Source organism: Cavia porcellus, unplaced genomic scaffold (genome assembly GCF_034190915.1).
Source record: "Cavia porcellus strain 051 isolate PalLab524CR breed Dunkin Hartley unplaced genomic scaffold, mCavPor4.1 scaffold_26, whole genome shotgun sequence".
NCBI classification, from domain to species: Eukaryota; Metazoa; Chordata; class Mammalia; order Rodentia; family Caviidae; genus Cavia; species Cavia porcellus.
This window is the reverse complement of record NW_026947509.1, coordinates 45124124-45142307: the sequence shown is the minus strand read 5'-3', so window position 1 is coordinate 45142307 and position 18184 is coordinate 45124124. Positions and strand designations below refer to the sequence as shown.

The 18184-nt window shown below is 41.1% G+C and overlaps 1 protein-coding gene and 1 long non-coding RNA gene across 17 annotated transcripts in view; one reads left to right on the top strand and one right to left on the bottom strand.

Annotated features, from left to right (window-relative positions):
• Mdh1b (malate dehydrogenase 1B) overlaps positions 1-14148 on the top strand; it is a 30984-nt gene extending 16836 nt beyond the window's left edge. For 6 of the 16 annotated variants that reach the window (XM_063237356.1, XM_063237355.1, XM_063237350.1 and 3 more), the window contains 2 exons: positions 1006-1083; positions 1208-7830. In XM_063237356.1, coding sequence (XP_063093426.1) covers positions 1006-1083; positions 1208-1413 — 284 coding nt within the window. In that variant the 3' untranslated portion in view covers positions 1414-7830. Of the gene's footprint in view, positions 1-1005; positions 1084-1207; positions 7831-10559; positions 10615-14067 lie in introns of those variants that run through there. The other 10 variants (XR_010043499.1, XM_003474463.5, XR_010043500.1 and 7 more) reach the window with 6 other exon arrangements.
• Positions 11917-18110, bottom strand: LOC134473302 (uncharacterized). Its single transcript, XR_010043501.1, has 2 exons — positions 17479-18110; positions 11917-13456 (listed from the first exon to the last, which is right to left on the bottom strand). It is a non-coding gene; the product is annotated as an uncharacterized LOC134473302 (long non-coding RNA).
• Between the last annotated feature and the right edge of the window lie 74 nt (positions 18111-18184).

The following is an 18184-nucleotide window of genomic DNA, read 5'->3' as shown; positions in this document are numbered from 1 at the left end:
TCGCACCAGGCACAGAGGCCCTCCGGTTAGCAGTGTCACGGACGGTTTGCTCTTTGCATGGCTGACACCCTTACTGCCAGGAAGGTGCAATTCTTTTTAAGTCTCATAGCCTCAGCTAAAATATCTCATGTCTTAGCCCTGGAATTTCACAGCATCTTGCTTGAGCCCTGACTCCAGCCATCAGCTGAGGGCGAGGGGGCACCGCCCAATTTGCACACTCATGCTGCAGTGTGACACTGAGCCTCCCAGACTCGGTCACATTCTTTTGGCTAATTAAAGGAACATCTGCTTCTCCATAGCCAGCTCTGAGTATCTCAGTGAAGAGAGCTGAAGCAAAGGTCAGGGAAGGTCAAGGTGAGAGGCTTTGTTTTTTAGGAGAGCATGGCTTGGTGGACTCCCACAGGTGCAGGCAGAGAGGCCTTTGTAGAACTCCAACAGGAAGTTGCTTTAACTTGAACTCTTGTTCTCATAATTTAGAGGCCTTTTGGGTATCTTTCTGCATCTGATAGGCTAGGGCTACAATTCCTTTCATCATGCTGAGTTACAAAACTGTCACTTTAAATTGGACTCCATTGTGTGGTAGGTAGCCCTGAGTTTTCCATCTGCATTGATGTTACAAAGATCTGTGAAGTAAATCGACCTGCCCTGTATATACCCTATGTTCTAGTTAGCAAAGGTCACCATACGTATTATTGAACTTGACTCTTACTTTTTTTTGTACCGGGACTCGAACTCAGGACCTAGCAGTTGCCAGGCAGGCACTTATGCCGCTGAGCTATAACCCTGGCCTGACTCTGTTACTTTTAGATTCTGCTCCCTCATGAAAAATTAAAAAAAAAAATACTGTGCTAGGAATTCCAAACTCAAAGCATTAAAAATAATCAGAGCATTATACCCTCTCTCAGTTTAGAGATCTTTGCTTAATAATTTAGCAATGAAATGATCCATGTATGAGGTTTGCTTAATCCCTCCAATTAATTTGATCCCTAATTTCCCTGCTTTTAGACACTGAAGTACCCAGAAGAGATGAAAACATTGTATCCGTCACTGAACACAATCAGGAAGAGCTCAGGCTTTCACATGGTAGGTACACCCATGTGAAAAAGAAAACTGTCTTTTTAATCAAAAGATTAATAATACATTTTAAATATGAATTCAGTTGTTCCTTAACCATAAAATGTGAAATCTACTTTCTTACATTTTTTAGGAGAGGATGTTATCAGCATCGTAGTCATTATCACCCTTACCTTGTACTCAGAGACATCATGTTTAAAATTTCTTGAAGTCTTTGAAGGAAACGAGAGGTATTTGTTGAGTATCTTCTGTGCCCTGGTTTCTGTGAGAGATCTTGGCGGACACAGTAAGGGGGTGATGGCCACACAGCTTTCTATGAGAAAGCAACCAGGAGACTAGGAAATGCCAAAATGCAGGATGAATTTTAAAAAGCACAAGAAAGTAGGGCAAGGTATGTCAGAAGGCCAAGAAGTATACAGTAAGCAATGTGAAAACTCACAAGGCCAGGAAAGATCCTTCAGTACAGGAAGGAGAAAACAGTCATTCCTTTGAATCTGCCTGGAACGTAAAATGGCAAAAGATAAACAAATGTTTATTTATTCAGAAACCGTGCTCATTCAGTTAGACAAGAAGAAAAGGTTCTAGAGATCTGTACAGCAATGTGTACATAATTGACCACACTCTCTCCTTAAAAATGTAAGAAGGTTTCATATTATAGGTGCCTTACTATCAAAACCCTGTGAGATGCCAGCACCATAAATATGTATCAAGAGGGCTCTGCCCGCACAAGTACTCACTGTCCAGCTTGGGAAATAGCACAGCAAAGATAAAAGTGCTCCATGAAGAGGTGCCTGAGTTTGTTCAGGCTGCTGTAACAAAATACCATAAACTAGGTGGCTTGTAAATCATAGAAGTTTATTTCTCACAGTTTTAGAGCTAGGAAATCCAAGAACAGGGTATGGGGAGAATCAGTGTAGTGGGGACCCGTTTGCAGGTTTACAGCTGTCCACATGGTAGAGAAGGACAAGTGAGGTCCTTTGCATGTTTCATGAGGGCATAACCCCGCTCCTAAGAGCAGTGCCTTCGTGGTGTAACCGTGACGCCCACACCTGTCTCTCAGCGTAGTTATGCTGGGGTGTAGGCGTCAGCATATGAGGGACTACCTGGACACCTGGACGCTAGCACGAGGTGGGTACCATCGCAGAGGTCCAGGCTATGATGGGAGTGCGAGGGGGCCTCAGACAGAGGCTGTCCAGAAGAGAGACGTGGAAGTTGGGTCTGGAAGGATGAAAAGTGAATCATAATTTAAAGAAAAGAAAGTATGCAAATGGAGGGGCAGGCGGGCAGGAGATTGTAACCTGTTACAGGAAAAAGAAGATGGCAGAGGACATGGAGGCGTGTCCAGATGTGCAAATCTGGGGCAGGATAAATTTGCAGAGGACAGTAAGTAGTGTAGCTGGGCACAGAGAGTGGAACTGCCTCTCCAGAGATGGGCATCGGAGATGCACACACAGTTCTCAGATGAAGATACACAGATGGCACATAAACATATGAAGAAATGCTCACCATCACTGGTCATTCGAGAAATGCAAATTAAAACAACACTGAGATTTCATCTCATCCCAGAAAGAATGGCCGCCACCAAGAAATCAACTGATAACAAATATTGCTGAGGCCACAGGGAAAAAGGAGCCCTTCTCCACCGTTGGTGGGAGTGCAGACTGGTGCAATCACTATGGAAATCAAAATGGAGATTTCTCAGAAAACTAGGATCAGAAGTTCCATTCAATCCAGCTATTCCTGGGTATTTTCCCAGAAAAATTGAAAAGGTCATGTCCCAGTGATGTATGGGCACCCCTGTTTATAGCAACACAGTTGGTAATAGCTAAATCTTGGAAACAACCAAAATGCCCATCAACTACAGAATGGATGAAAAACGTGGTGTTTTTATACAGTGGAATATTACTCAGCTATAAAAAGGGTGATCTTGAAGCTTTTATAGGTAAATGGAGGCAACTTGAGAATATTCTCATAAGTGAAATAAACAAGACTCACATTAGTAATATCACATCATCTCTCTGGTGTAAAAAATAATAAAAACTGACAGAATAATAAGATTCAAAATGTATAATACATATTGTAAAAAAGAAAGGGAAAGAAGGTGCTCTAAAGGATGTAACTGTATGTGTGTTTAAATGTGTAAGATAGATGACCATATTACTAAGTTTTTGTTGGATCATTGAACAGAATGGTTTGTACTGTCAATGCTTGAGTGTCTGTCCACTTTTTAGGCTTGGATTTTGTTTCTTGAACAACTATTTCTAAGATGACAATGTATAATGAATCAACTAGTGATTTCTTAGTGTTGATTTTTATTTATTTAGTTTTTTAATTCTGTATTATTTCTACCATTTTTGTGGGGTTTTTTTCTTTCTTTAAAAAAAAAAAACAGAGTAGAACTGGGGAGGGAGTTGGGGTGGTGTGTGGGTATCAGCGTGGCTGGGGCTGAAATAGCTGGGCTCAGGGCTACAGAACCAACAAGCCTGGACCATTAGCCCTCCAGAGGACTGTCGCATGCCCTGGTCACCCAGAGGCTCACTGTTAATTCAGTCCCAGCCAGAACTGACCTCTGCTGTGCGTCTAGGTTTCTGACAAGCAGCGCTTCCTTCCTAGAGAGGCACTCAGGACCTTGTGAGTGAACTGGAAAAAACCACAAGATGACTTTCATAAGGAGCTTGGCTGGATGGATGAAGAAAAGCCAAGTCACAGAGCTTATATTCCGTAGAATTTGTAAAATTTAAGTTGTCCCTTAAAATTACAGATACTTATACCTCCTAAGTCATGTGCTTGTACAGACTAGAGCATCTAAATAATGAGAAGGTAGATGGCATTGATTTCAGGCTGTAATAGGGACTGTTTGTTGAATGGATATTGCAATCAAATATAATTTATTACAGTACTTACCATATTGTGAAAACAAAGTCCATTATCTTACTGTAAAAAACATCGGTGATTAATGAGATTGATTTAGTCATTAACATTTTGCTCAATGAAATATTATTAATTGATACAAAAAGAGTAAGATGAGATTCCATTTGTTGATTCTTTGTATTATTTGCTGTGGGATTGGGGTTCTTTCATAGTCTTTGCCTACACCTACATCTTCAAGAGTGCTACCTATGCTATCTTGCAATACATTTGGGTTTCTGTATAATATTGAGGTCTTTGATCCATTTTAATTTTAATTTAGTGCACAGTGAGAGACAGAGGTCTAGGTTTCATCTTTGGCATGTGGAAAGCTAGTTTTTCCAGCACCACTTATTAAAGTGAAGGTGATGGCCCCTTTGTCACAGGTAAGGTGACTGAGTGTGTTTGGAGTTGTTTCTGCATCTTCTAGTCTGTTCCACTGATCCTCGGGTCTGTTTGTTTGTTTTTTAGTTTTTTGCCAGTAAAATGCTGTTTTTATCACGATATCTTTGTAATATAATTTCAAGTCAGGGATTGTTGTAGTTAGGATTTACCGGAAAATAGATTTAATACGGGACACATAGTTTACATGATTATTTTATGATAGTCATTTAAGGAGTCAAGTCCCCTGGAGGCCTAGAGCCCATGACAATGACGCATGCAAGTCTGTGTCAAGGACTCACACGGGGCAAGCCCAAAGGCCAGTAGTGGAAGCTAGAAAGTCTGCACCAGCAAGGTGAAGGATCTGCACTGGAGGCAGGAAGCGGCAGTCAAGATAAGGACAAGAGCTTCCCCAAAGGGAACTGCAGCCATCCTGGCTCCTCCAGTGATGAGAATAGCCGAGTTCATATCAGGAAAGCTAGCGTGGCACACTTCTCCAGGAGAATCATCCGCACACCATCCTCCCCTCCAGGTCTCCGTTTGTGTTGCTGGCAACAGTCGTTAGGCGGTCATTCCACACCCAGAACCACGCTGATTCAGTTCAGCTGGCTGTTACAAATTGACTATTAGTTAATCCACCACAAGGTTTGTGATGCCTCCTGCCTTGCCTTTGTTGCCCAGGATTGATTTTGCAATTCTAGGTCTCTTCTGTTTCCAAATGAATTTTAGGAATGTTTTCTGCAGAGCTGTGCTAATGGTATTTTGATGGGGATTGCCTTAGATCTGTATAACAGTTTTATGGGTATGGCTATTTTCACAGTGTTCTTCCTATCCATGAGCACGGGATACCTTTCCATTTTCAGAGTACTATAGTTTTCAAAATATAGATCTTTTACTTTCTTTGTTAAACTGATGCCTAAGTATTCCTCTTTTTTTTTTTTTTTTTGACTGCTTTCTAATTTCTCTCTCAGTGAGTTTGTTGTTTGTGTAGAGGAATGCTATTGCTTTTGAGTGTTGACTTTGTATCCAGCTATGCAACTAGATTTGATTATTAATTCTAGAAGTCTTGTGGTGGAGTTTTTGGGGTCTTCTATGTAGAGTATCATGTCATCTGCAAATAGTGACAGTTTAACATCTTCCTTTCCTAATTTTGTACCTTTTATTTCTCTCTTTTGTTTAATTTCTCTGCCTAATGTTTCCAAAACAAAGGACTGAAGACAGTGGTCAGCCTTGTTTTTTTCCTGATTTTGGAGTGAAAATTTTCAGTTTTTGCCATTTAGTATGATATTGGCTGTTATTTTGTCATAGATGGCTTTTATCAGATTTGAGATAAAGATCATCTATTCCAATTTCCTGTTGGATTTTCTGTGTCAATTGAGGTGATCACATGGTTTTGCCCTTGGTTCTATTAATGTGATACATTGCATTTGTGTATGTGCATATATTGATTTGTGTATGTTGAACCATCCCTATGATATAGGAGAATGAGACTCCCAACCTACTATGCGTGAGTTCATGTTCTCTAAAACTGAAGAATGAATTTTAGGAACAACAGAAGTGAAGAGTAGAATATATTTATTGAGAGAAAGAAAGCTTCTGTCTGAAGAGAGACAGAAGAGCAGGTTGCCTAAGACTCTGTCTTGTCCAGGGACTTTTATGAATTTCAGGCGGGGAAGACTGGGAACTCACAAAGCAGATGGGCATAAGGTGGGACATAACTATAATTAGCCAATAAGATCAATAGTGTAGGTAAAATTGATTAAATTGGGGACAAATGGAAAAGTAGGTCATGTAGGAAGCAGGCATTCTTAGCAGTGACTCCTCCGATAGGGAATTGGGATGGTGACTCTTGGTTGCTCAGTGTGATCCAGTAATCCCTAAGATTATACTTAAAGGTGTGGATGCAATTCTTTTGCCTTCTGTCTTCAGATCTGGCCCACAGCAAGAGGTGTGTGTCCCCTCCAAGGTCATTGGACATCTGGTCCTCTGTGCCGGCCTCCTCAAGGGCCTAGCCCTGTCTGACTGCCTACAATATTTCCAACTGGCTCAGCTGCCTGTAACACCTACATCCCAGGAATGAATCCCACTTGGCTGCAGTGTATAATCTTCTTGGTGACTTGCTGCATTCTGTTTGCCAGTGTCTTACTGAGGATTTTGTATCTATGTTCAGTGGGGAGATTGGCCTGTAGGTTTCCTTTTCGCTTGTGTCCCTCTCTGGTTTTGGTATTAGGTAACACTTGCTTCCAAGAATGCCTTTGGGAGTATTGCATCCCTTTCGATTTCATGAAAGAGTATGAGGAGTGTTGACATTAGATCTTCTCTAAATTTCTTGTAGAATTCAGTAGTGAATCCTGATGGATTTTTCTTTGTTGGTAAGTTTTTAATTACATCTTCCATTTCATTAACAGATACTGAGTTATTTAGAACCTTTATATTTTATCAATTCAGCTTTGGTAATTCATATGTGTCTAGGGATCTGTTTCTTGTATCTGAAGAATTTTCTGAATTCAGAAGAATTATCTTGTCTGAATTCAGATTCTCCAAGTAGATCTTAATGATCCTCTGGATTTCTGCAAAATTTGTTGTAATTTCACCCTCTTCATTCTTAACTGCATGGATTTGAGTCTTTTGCTTCCTTTTTTTTTTTTTTTTGATTAAGTTGGCTAAGATTTTGTCAATTTTATCTGATCTTTCAAAGAACCAATTCATTGGTTCTTTTGTGTTGTTTTCTTAACCTTGACTGCGTTAATTTCTGCTCTGAGCTTTTTCATAGCAAAAGAAATCACCAACAGAGTGGAGAAACAGCCCACAGAATAGGAAAAAAATTTTTCCAGCTGTTCCTCAGACAGAGAATTCAGAAAAAAATCAGACTCCCCAGATTTGACGACTCAATCCAAAATTGGGGATCTGATGAAGAAGTACAAATGACAAATAAATATACGAAAAAATGTTCAACAACATTGGTCATCCAAGCATACAAATTAAAATAACACTGAGATTTCATCTCACTCCAGAAAGAATTACTATTATAAAAAAATCAACCAGTAACAAATGTTAGGGTAGTTTCAGGAGAGCGGGGAGGAACCCTTCTCCAGTGTTGGTGGGAGTTTAGATTGGTGCAACCACTGTGGATATCAGTGCAGAGATTCCTCAAAAAACTAGGACTACAGGTTTCATTTGACCCAGCTGTTCCCCCTCTTGTATCTTCCTGAAAGAATTAAAAACATCATACCACAGCACTATGTACCACACTTGTGTTTATAGCAGTACAACTTGTAATAGCTGACTCTTGCAAACAGCCCAAATGTCCATCAACCAATGAATGGATAAAGAAGACGTGGTATTTTTATACAATAGAACACTACTCTGCTGTAAACAAATATAAACTTGTTTTATTTGAGCTAAATGGATGCACCTTGAGACCATACTGTTAAGTGAAATAAATCAGACACGTACGTTTAAATATCACCTTGTCTCTCCTTGTCTCTCTGTTGTGAGAAGCTGAAAGTGTAAATAAGGACCAAAATATATAATAGATTGATAAATGGGAAGAAAATGTTCAAATGAGTAGGAGAAAAAGGGTGGCAGAGGGGGGTAAAGAAGGAAAGGAAAAAAGAGAAGGAAAAATGGAAACAAAGCTTTTGTAAATAAGGAAGAAAAGAGGAATTGGAAGGAGAGAAGGGGAATGGGGAAAAAAGAAAATATCAAAGAAGAGGTGGCATATACAAGTACAAATGTGTAATGATGAACATTATCATTAGGAAGACCTGAAATGTACCAATGCAATGAATTTTTAAGAATGAAATGCACGTACACCTCCCCCATGGTATACAGATATTGGCAAAGTCAGGAAGTGAGAATTAAACGGTAGCAGCCATCTGCAGGAGAGGTGAGAGGAAGGAGAAGCCTCCACCCCGCTCCTTCAGACAGAGGGACAGCATCCCGGGTCACCGTGGAAGCTGAATTCTGAAGCAAGCGTGTTTCTGGGCACACGGGCTGGAGCGACTGCTGGAGGGACGCACAAGACTCAGCCCATGGCCATTGCCTGGTGGGGACGGGGACAGCCAGAGGCTCCACGCTGTGAGGTCCCGTCTACAGCTGAAACGCCCCCTTTTATGGCTTTTTTTAAAAAAATTTTATTTAAAAGGAAAAAGAGAAAAAACACAACAAAACGAAGCGGTGTAAGGGTACAAGTAATACAGAACTACAAAAAAAAAAAACAGTAAGAAATCACCAGTTAATAGATTACACATTATCATCTTAGAGATAGTTGCTCAAGTCACGGTATCAAAGCATACAAAGTGAACATTCAAACAGAGAGACTGAAAACAGTTGTGTTCAATGATCCAACCAAAAACATTAATATGGGCATCTATTTAACACCCCTAAATACACTTGCAGTTATATCCTTTAGAGCACTTTTTTTCCCTCTCTTTTTTACAACAAAATTTACACATTTTGGGTTTTATTACTCCTTAGTTCTTGTTACTTTTTTTTTTTGGAAGAGAATAAAGTCAAATATGGCAAAACAAAGTTGTCAGTCAAAATCAAGGATAGACATAGCACCTGATGTAAAAACAGAATACAAGGTTATCAACAGTGGTTACCATAATGCCTCTTGCTTCCTTAAAAAGAATTGTCTATCTCGTTAGGTATTATAAAGTTGAACAAAACAGTAGAGAATAAGACCAATAAAACTTAAACATTGTAAACATTACAGGACTTCCAAAGGAGACAATAGTCAAACCAGAATGGGCATCTTAGTGAATCTTATTGCCTTCAAAGTAGTTGCGTATACCCCCAAACTTGATACTATCATACAGAATGGAATAGAGTCTAATCAGTCAAAACAAGATAGTGGGAGTATTACAGGACTTCGATACAAGTTAATAGGAAATCAAAAAAAAGTTACTATAATATATCCTGCTAATTTTTTAAAATTTTCCCCTTAATTAAAAAAAACCATAAAAAATAACTAAATAATTTTTTAATGAATAAGGGAGAGATTGAGATAAAAGAGGACATAACAACATAACAATACAGGTCAAAGCATGACTGTTTCAGCAATCTAGTGCTTCACCACCAAATAACCCGATTTAATAGTAGTTACCATAGTGTCTGTCTTTTTCCTTGAAATATTTGAATATAACTTCATATACTATAGCTTCAAATATTTAATGCTCCTAGAAGGCTGTATTAGCTGGAGTCCCGGGTCGTCTGAGTAATAGTGTTATCTCTGACCTGAAAGATGCCTGGGATGTTAGGGGAGCCGGAGCCCCATGTCTAGGTGTCTGCTGGAGAAGCAGTGTGGCCAGAGGGCATTCGTCTGGCCCTGGTTCCTTCTTCTCTACTCTCTGCTTCTTGGTGCTCATAAAATACACCGTCTCCATTTCTACCCGCTGTGGTGCTTCTGCATTGGAGACTGTCAGTCATAGACTGAGATGGCTGAAACAGTGTGACAAAATAAACTTTTTTTTTTTTTTTTTTTTGCCTTTTTGAGACAGGGTCTCAATGTGCAGTGCAGGCTGGCCTCCAACTCAATTTGTAGCCTAAGCTGGCCTCGAACTCACAGTGATCCTCCTGCCTCAATCCCCTGCCTGTAATCCTCCTGCCTGTAATCCCTCCCAAGTGCTGGGATTACAGGCATGTGCTACCATGCCTGGCTGTCTTTCTTTCTTTAAAAAAAAAAAAAAAGCAAAAGAATAAGGGGGCAGGAGGAGGAGGAAAAGAAGAAAAAGAAGAGGAGGAGCAGGAGCAGGAGCAGGAGGAGGAGATAAGAGTGCCAGGGTTACCCTCCCAATGAACTAGAAAAGAAAAAAGAGATTGTAACTAAAAATTTTCAAGGAAATGAAAACAAACTGGATTAGAAAGAGTGTATTATTTCCTGTACTTTTCATTTGGATGTAAACAACTATCCTGCCCAAGTGATGCTCAGGGTGAACTGTTAAGTGGTCAATCTCAGGCTCGTATTAAGTCTCCAGACATGAATAAAATATAGACAAAATTTCTGCCAAAGCTTAATACCGGTGGGCTGGAGTCCAGCTGCCAGCTGGATGTGAACGTACTGGGCTACACCATAAAGTGCACTTTTTATTGCAGATCCTGTTCCGCAGTGTTGGAACAGCACCCGTGAGAGCATCGCACAGGCTGTGGGTTATATTCTAAGCTTAGCATGTTTTGTTTAATTTTGGTTTCAGAACATAAGGACAGCATGCAATCCAGTGTCACCTCAGATGAAGTCAGTCTTGCCGAGTGAGTCAAGGGGGCTGCTGGGACCTTTGGAGAGTGCACACCCGCCGTTCATGTCATCTGCTGGTAGTGATTGTGGTCAGAAGAAATGGCAGAAGTGGAAATGAGTTTTCAGTAACTCTGATCTTTCCCTTTCTCCCCCCTTTCTTTGCCATGCTCTGAACCCAAGGCCTTCATGCTGAGCTCCATCCCCAGCCCTTTCCTTAATTTTTTTATTTTGCAGCAGGGTCTTGCTAAATGGCTACATTGCCAGGATGGGGCTCAAGTGTTTGATTCTCCTGCCTCAGCCTCTCTCAGAGTGCTGAAATTGCAGGAATAAACCATCAAGCCTGACTGATTCCTTTCTTACACTTTTTAAGCCCTTTGAAAGATGGATACAAATGGTAATACAGTAATTATTTTTAATTACTGAAACTGCCTCCATGACCCACCTCAGACTCTTCCAAAATGCTTTAACCTCACTCTTAGCCCTTCTCCTTTTCTACTTAATTCTTCACCAAAAAGCACAAAATGGTCATTGTCACAAGAGAGGAACCTTCTCAGAAGGTGCATAAGAGGAAAAGACAGAGAACTAAAGTGGAATTATCCTGCACCAGGAAATCTGGAGTGTCTCTCTCTGTCTCTCCCTCTCTGTCTCTCTCTCTCTGTCTCTCTCTCTATGTCTCTTTGTCTCCATCTCTGTCTCTCTGTATCTTTGTATCTCTGTATCTTTCTCTCTTCCTGAGTGTGTGTGTGTGTGTGTGTGTGTGTGTGTGTGACACCCACAGAATAAAGATATTTCTCATTTAGCAACCTACCTGTTTTAACAACTGTTTGAACTTGTGACCAAGGTACACTCTTCAGACTTAGGTAGGACCTGACGTTCACACGTGTGACAGTCTCTTTTTTCCCTTGCAGCACAGTTCTGTGCATCTTCCTAACAGAGCCTCCATGTCTCTTTCTGTACACTACTCCTTGTTTGTAGTATCCTGTAATTTTTGCTGATTGTACAGCACAGTATAATACAGCATCATAGTTCCATATTCTGTTATACATTACAGTACTGCATGTAAGAGTTATGCAAAACTAGCAAAGCCATCCAGTTGGAGTTTCCTTTGACCACTTCTTTGTTCCAAACACTGTAGTGTACATATCATATACCAGTGATGAAAAACCTTTTAGAGACTGAGTGCACAAAGTGCATCTCAAAACCCACTTATTTATTGCCAAGTACCAACATGGCAGTTGAGCCTGAATCCTGAGGTTTTAGTTTAGAAAAAAAAATGACTCATATATTAACATCTTTCCAAAACACAATAACAGAGCTTTCAATGACACAAGCAGCTCTTTATTGAAAAGCAACAGTTGCATTTAACATGCTTTTGCACAGTTAACATGACCTTCACTGTTGTACGTGTGCTAACTTGCCAGACCCTGGCTGGGGCAGGGTCTGTGTGCTGACAGAGCTCAGTGCTCCTGCAGTACGTGTGTACCACAGGTTCACCACCACGGCTCCGTGTAGTTCCTCATGCAGCAACCAGCTCATTTAACAACCTACTCACAGGAGTGGAACTCAGTCATCAAACGAGGAATGTCTGTACTTGTCAATATTTATGCAGAGGCTTGAATTGAGACTCCATGAAAACATAGTTTAAGATCTTGCAACTTCTAAGAGTACAAGGTTTTCAGAATGTAAGAAACAGTGGAGGATCTTGATCACTTTCCTCATTGTTTGGACAAAACTCCTGACACACACATCCTAAACACGGAAAGGTGTATTTTGGCTCAAGGTTTTAGAAGTCTCAGTCCTGCATGATTGGCTGGCTCTAAGGCAGAAAACTGCAGAGCAAAGGGCCTAGCAGGGAAAGCTGCTTACATCACGACAGCCAGGAAGCAGAGAGAGAAGGGAGGCATCCAGCATCCGGCATGTACTGGTGATCTGCCTGTCCGGACCAAGTCTCACCTCCTAACCACAAATCAACTATGTCACCCCCAGGATTCAGTCACCTACCAAAAGCCCCACTTATCAGTGTGTAAAGGACTTTAGAGGACCTTTTTAATCTAAGCTATAACATTTCACCCTGACCCCCTAAAGACTTGTGTGCCCTTCTTTATGCAAAATGCATTTAGTCCATCTCTGAGACTCACCAAAGTCTCCACAGGTTCAGCACCATGGAACAGCCCACATCCAAAGTCTTACCAGAGACTCAAGGCAAACTCTTTGCTATAAACCACTGTTAAAATCAAAGAGAAAGTCAAACACAGTCTTTCAGTTGGATCCTTGGGCTTTCAAAGGGTTGGGTTTGCTGATTTCCAGTATGTTCTAAAGACATCCTACCAATTGTCCACATACAAAGTATTTGGCTTCTTTTTACTACTGATAGTTTTATCAAACAACCTCTCCTTGACAAAAACTTCACAGGGTCCATTATTTATAGGCACTTCCTTTCTCAGGATAGTCAGTACCTAAACAAATATGCTGCCCAAGTGATGCTCTGGGTAAACTGTTAAGTGATCAATCTCAGGCTCCTGTTAAGTCTCCAGACATGAATAAAATATAGACAAATTTTCTGCCAAAGCTTAATATACATGGGCTGGAGTCCAGCTGTCAGTGGAATCCATGTTCCCAGTGAAACCTTCTGAGCTTGGTCTTCGTTCTCTGCTTTTCTGTTTTGGTCTTCTGAGCTCTGACCAGGAACTCCAGTCACGCTCAGCTTACTGCATTCTAGGCCTTCTCTAACTGACATCTCCAACTGACATCGCCTGATGGCTTCTATACCACATGGTCAAGTACAGTCACAGTTGTAATCCCACTCCTGGTACCAGTTAGTCAGTTTCCTCATCACAGGGACAAAATATCCAACACCTACAACCAAAAGGAAGAGAGGTTTATTTTGGGTCGCAGTCTCAGAAGTCTGTCGAATGGTCGTCTGGATCCAGGGCAGAAGTCCACATGGCAGAGAAACATCATGAAGGAAAGGTGTTCACACAGTGGTCAGGAAACAGAAATAGAAGGGAGGGGTTGGGGAGGGAGATGTCGAATAAAAGGAACATGATCCAGTGGACCTTTCGTTCTGAAAGTGTGTGTAATGATGGTCCTTGGACTGGGACTCATCATTAGATGGAAAATCAGAATTAATGCAATGAGGAACAGCAGAGCCCAGAGACAAAATAGAGCTGAGAATACAGCTGAAAATGTAGAATGGCGGGTAGAGGAGCCAAAACATACGCACATAACAATGCCACAAGGTCAGCAGAGGCCAGAATTATATTTGCTACATGAAAATACCTAGTAATGGTCTCATGGTTTTATTTCCCCATAAAATCTTACATGTTCACTTCCTCAGCCATTGAATCAAAATGAATTCAGGAACCCAGCAAACAGGAAGAAGGGAATAAAATAAAAGCTAAAAAAACAAAAACTAATATATACCGTGTGTTAATAGTCACATCCCTTCATTTTTCTTCCTTTTACAGACTTTGATGGCAAAACTGCAAGACACTAACGGATGCAGTCAGACCAAATCTAGTTACTTGGCACTGTCATAAATACAGAAAGATCTACAAACGGCTGCACGTAAGGAGGAATAACTGAAGATTTACTGCAGCCTCAGACAATACTGTACGAGCAATTAAATATTTTTGTGGCAGCACAAAACCTCAGTTCAATCATTTTGTGTCACCTATGTTCACTCATTTCTTACTTCATTTTCTCAGAAATGGTTTTTTGTCAAGTACTATTTGAAAAACTACATTTAAAAAGTTGTCAGGCATTGTGTCTTTTTATGAGAGACCTGTTTCCTCCCCCCAGTCATTCTGCACATCTGCCCACATGTCCTAACCATCTTGGCTTCAGTTACACTGGCCTCGGCTACAATGAAGGAGAAGCAATCTTTTTTTGTCTTCTCTCTCTCTCTCTCTCTCTCTCTCTCTGTTACACACACATACACACACTTGAACATAAATGGTAGCGTGGGTTGGTGTTTGACTTGGAAGATCACAGGTTTCCCCTGTGAGGTCTGGGCTGGTCAGGTTCCCCACTTTGAGAAGACCTGGCTGTGCACTGAGTTTTATGTAAGCATCTTTGCAACAAGTCTTCATTAACTTCCATTGCATAGGTTTCTGTATCTTGATACCACAGACAGCCTGAGTAAACTTAAAGAAAAACACAAATTTTTTACCATAAAATTGCATCCCCTGGGAATTAGTCTTTTATTAAAGCTGTACTAGTCAAACCAATGTACTCATACATTTTCAGGTTTATTAGGAACCTACGAAAGTGCCAGCTAGGAACTTTTAACCAGAGTATGGTTAAAAACCGCAGCTCTCTGTCCTTTCTCTGTATTTTTAAATAACTCTCAAGGTACAAATTACTTTCTGGATGTTCAGAAGAGTTTGAGATGTTCGATTGTGGCTTCTGTATTTTCATAATCATGTGGGTAATTCCAGTCCCTGACTCAGCCTTGGCTGCTTCCTCATCACTGGGCAAGGTACAGGACACCTGCACCATCAAGGCTCACAGTTTATAGATGTTTCGGTCCACATGGGCCATCTCCAAGGCACAGTAGCCTGGCACGGGAACATGGCAGAGGCTGGTCGCTCATGGCATGGCCTCCAAGAAGAAAGGAAAAAGTCAAGGAAGGAGCGAAACCCTTTGAAGCCCTGCTGACCAGACCTCCTCAATGTGATGGGGTTCATCATAGCAAGTCAGTGATGAGCCCCATAATCCAGTCTCTTTCCAAAAGCCCCACCTGTGAGCACCTGAGGCTCTTGGGAGACATCAAGATACCAACCATGACACTAAGCTTTGGCTTGTTTCCAAAGTGAGGACTTGACTGGATGTTATCACGAAGACAGTGTAGTGCCTGTGTTAAGGACCTTAGCTCATTCTCTAATCGGACCACTTTCCCTGCCTCTTCATGGGTCCCAAACCATAGGTAGGGTGTGACCACAAAGAGCAGTGCACAGATGGGGCGCTGTAGGCACATGGCAGTTATGCCTCCCCCTACCTGGTTTCTTGGTAAGATTGAACTAGATTGAAAAACAGGTCTCAACCAAGAACTCAAAGCAAGGCTCCTTGCTCTGTACCCCTCAAATCAGATATGTGAACTGCTCATTACCCAGAACATAGTGGAAAAGCCAGAGCAGGATCACGACATCACACACTTTAGCTTTTCATCATCTGGGGGGTGCTAAGCTCTGGCCAATCAGATACCAATTTCTTCTTCATCTGATGGACACCCAGGAAGAGGATGGCCAGAAACACAGGAAGAGTTTTATGCTCTTACGGACATGTTCAGCCCCTTCCCCATCAGCCTGTGCTCTACAGGGTGGGTTTGGACTGCCCTGTGTGTGACACCCATACAGCATGCTCTGGAATAGACTCCCACAGGCAAACAGAACAGCTTGATATTAAGCACTAAATCCACCACCATACCTTTTCCCAGATTATGACATGAAATTTCACTGGCAGAAAAATACTCATGTTTGCTATCAATTTAAAAACAAGGGTGTTACCATTTCAAAAACAATTTTGGGAGTGATTTTGTTTGTTCAGTTCATGCTCTGGGTCTCATAGTGCCCTGTTTCATGTAACAAACTGACTTGGAATATCTCAAATCTAGTTTTCTCCATTGGAAGTAACTTTAACATCATATTATTAAAAATAATTTCTCAGTGTTGTTAAACCTGCTATGGTAAAGGTCCAAGGGAGGGATATGTAGTGGAAAATTGAGAGCAAGATTTGGGAAAAGACATTATGTTTATAATTATTGGTCACTAAAATGTGAGTTAAGTGTTGGCTTTACCAGGCATGTCAGATTCTTTCCCCATTCTTATCCCTATTCTCTCTTATTCTCTCTCTCTCTCTCTCTCTCTCTCTCTCTCTCTCTCTCTCTCTCTCTCTGTCCTTCTCTCTGTCTCTGTCTCTCTCTGTCTCTCTCTCTCTGTCTCTCTCTCTCACTGCATTTTTCCTCTTTTCCTCTGAGCCAGGGTCTCACTATGCATTTTGGCCTGACTTTGAACTCTCTATTTAGCCAAGGCTGGCACTGACCTTGTGTTGCTCCTCCTCCTGCCTCAGCCTACCGAGTGAGTGCTGGGATTACAGGTGTGAACCACCGTGGCTGGCCCTTTTCCCCTTCACTAATAAAACTGATTTTGTCAGGATGGCTGCTCAGGGCATGGATATTGATATATGTGACCTAGTCCCATTTGACAATTGGTCCAGGGACAAGCATGTACCCAGTGTTTGGGGAAATGATACATAAAGAGAAATCTGCAGGCCTGTAACCGTGGGAAAGGGGAGCACGGGAGAGAGAGAGACAGAAACGGAGACGGAGACAGACTATGGCTCCTCCCTACTTCTTTCCTGCTTCAAACACTGTCTGGCCAAGATACAATGCTTGCTTCCTTGTCATTTTGTGGCCAGAAGAAGGACACCCCTGGCAGAGTAAAGTGGAAAAGATAGAAAAAACCCGGTGCCCCCTGAGTCAACCCAGGACAGTCTAAAATTTCTGTCAAATAACAACTCTAGAGTTAAAGATCCTATAGTTATAGTTTGTTACTTACAGACAGTAGTGATATATGATAGAGAGATAGAGATAGATGACATAGATAGATTGATAGGTTGATGATGATAAGGGATTGATAGATGATAGATAGACAATAAACTTTGGTTTGTGAGGCATAATTCTTTCTGAAAACATACTCATAATCCAAAGTGTTTGTATATTAAAGTAAATTTTCCCACAAGAAATAATGGGCACTCCGATAATTTATTCCACAACCCCAAAATACTCAAAATATTCATATAAAAATGATTAAAATACTACACTATTATACAAAGTAATAAAATAAAATACAAAGAAAAATCAATTAACCTGCACTTACCTGTGAAACCTTTGTGGCTGGTGTGAGGGAGACCAGAGAAGAGTGGTGCCTCACAGGACAACTTTCATGACTTTCACGATCACTGACGGAATCACTGGTGTCGATTGGCTCAGTGGAATCTTTTTCTTTTTGTGCAGTTTTAACAAGGAACCTGTCCAATGACACTTGCTTTGCCTCCATCTGAGGATGTCACAGAAATATGACACTGCATTGTTATTTTAAACAGATGCATTATTCACATAGCTACCCCCTTCTTCTACAAAATTTTGCACTGTCTCCCACATTTTACACATCTCACTCATCTCGTTAGAAATGATGGATTCCTCCACCTTTTTCTCTCCTCTGCAGATGAGATTTGCTCCATAACCTCTGGCTATTGAGATGTGAGCACCCCATGCCCACAGAGAGAAAGAGACAAGGAGAGAGGGAGAGAGAGAAGAAATCACTGATGCTCAGTGTCCTGTAGTACTCACATTGCAAGACATCACTCATTTCTCAAGATAAAAATTTATTAGAAATGTTTGCTCATCCTGAAGAATGATCACAGAGCAGGTTTCTTGCAGACCAAAGTGTGTGTGTGTGTGTGCGTGTGTGCGCGTGTGTGTGTGTGTATAGCCAATATCTACATAACTTGATAGAGAAGTATTTCCAGTTATTTGTTTTAGGAGAATTAATAATCAGACTTAGGTAATTTAAACAACTAACT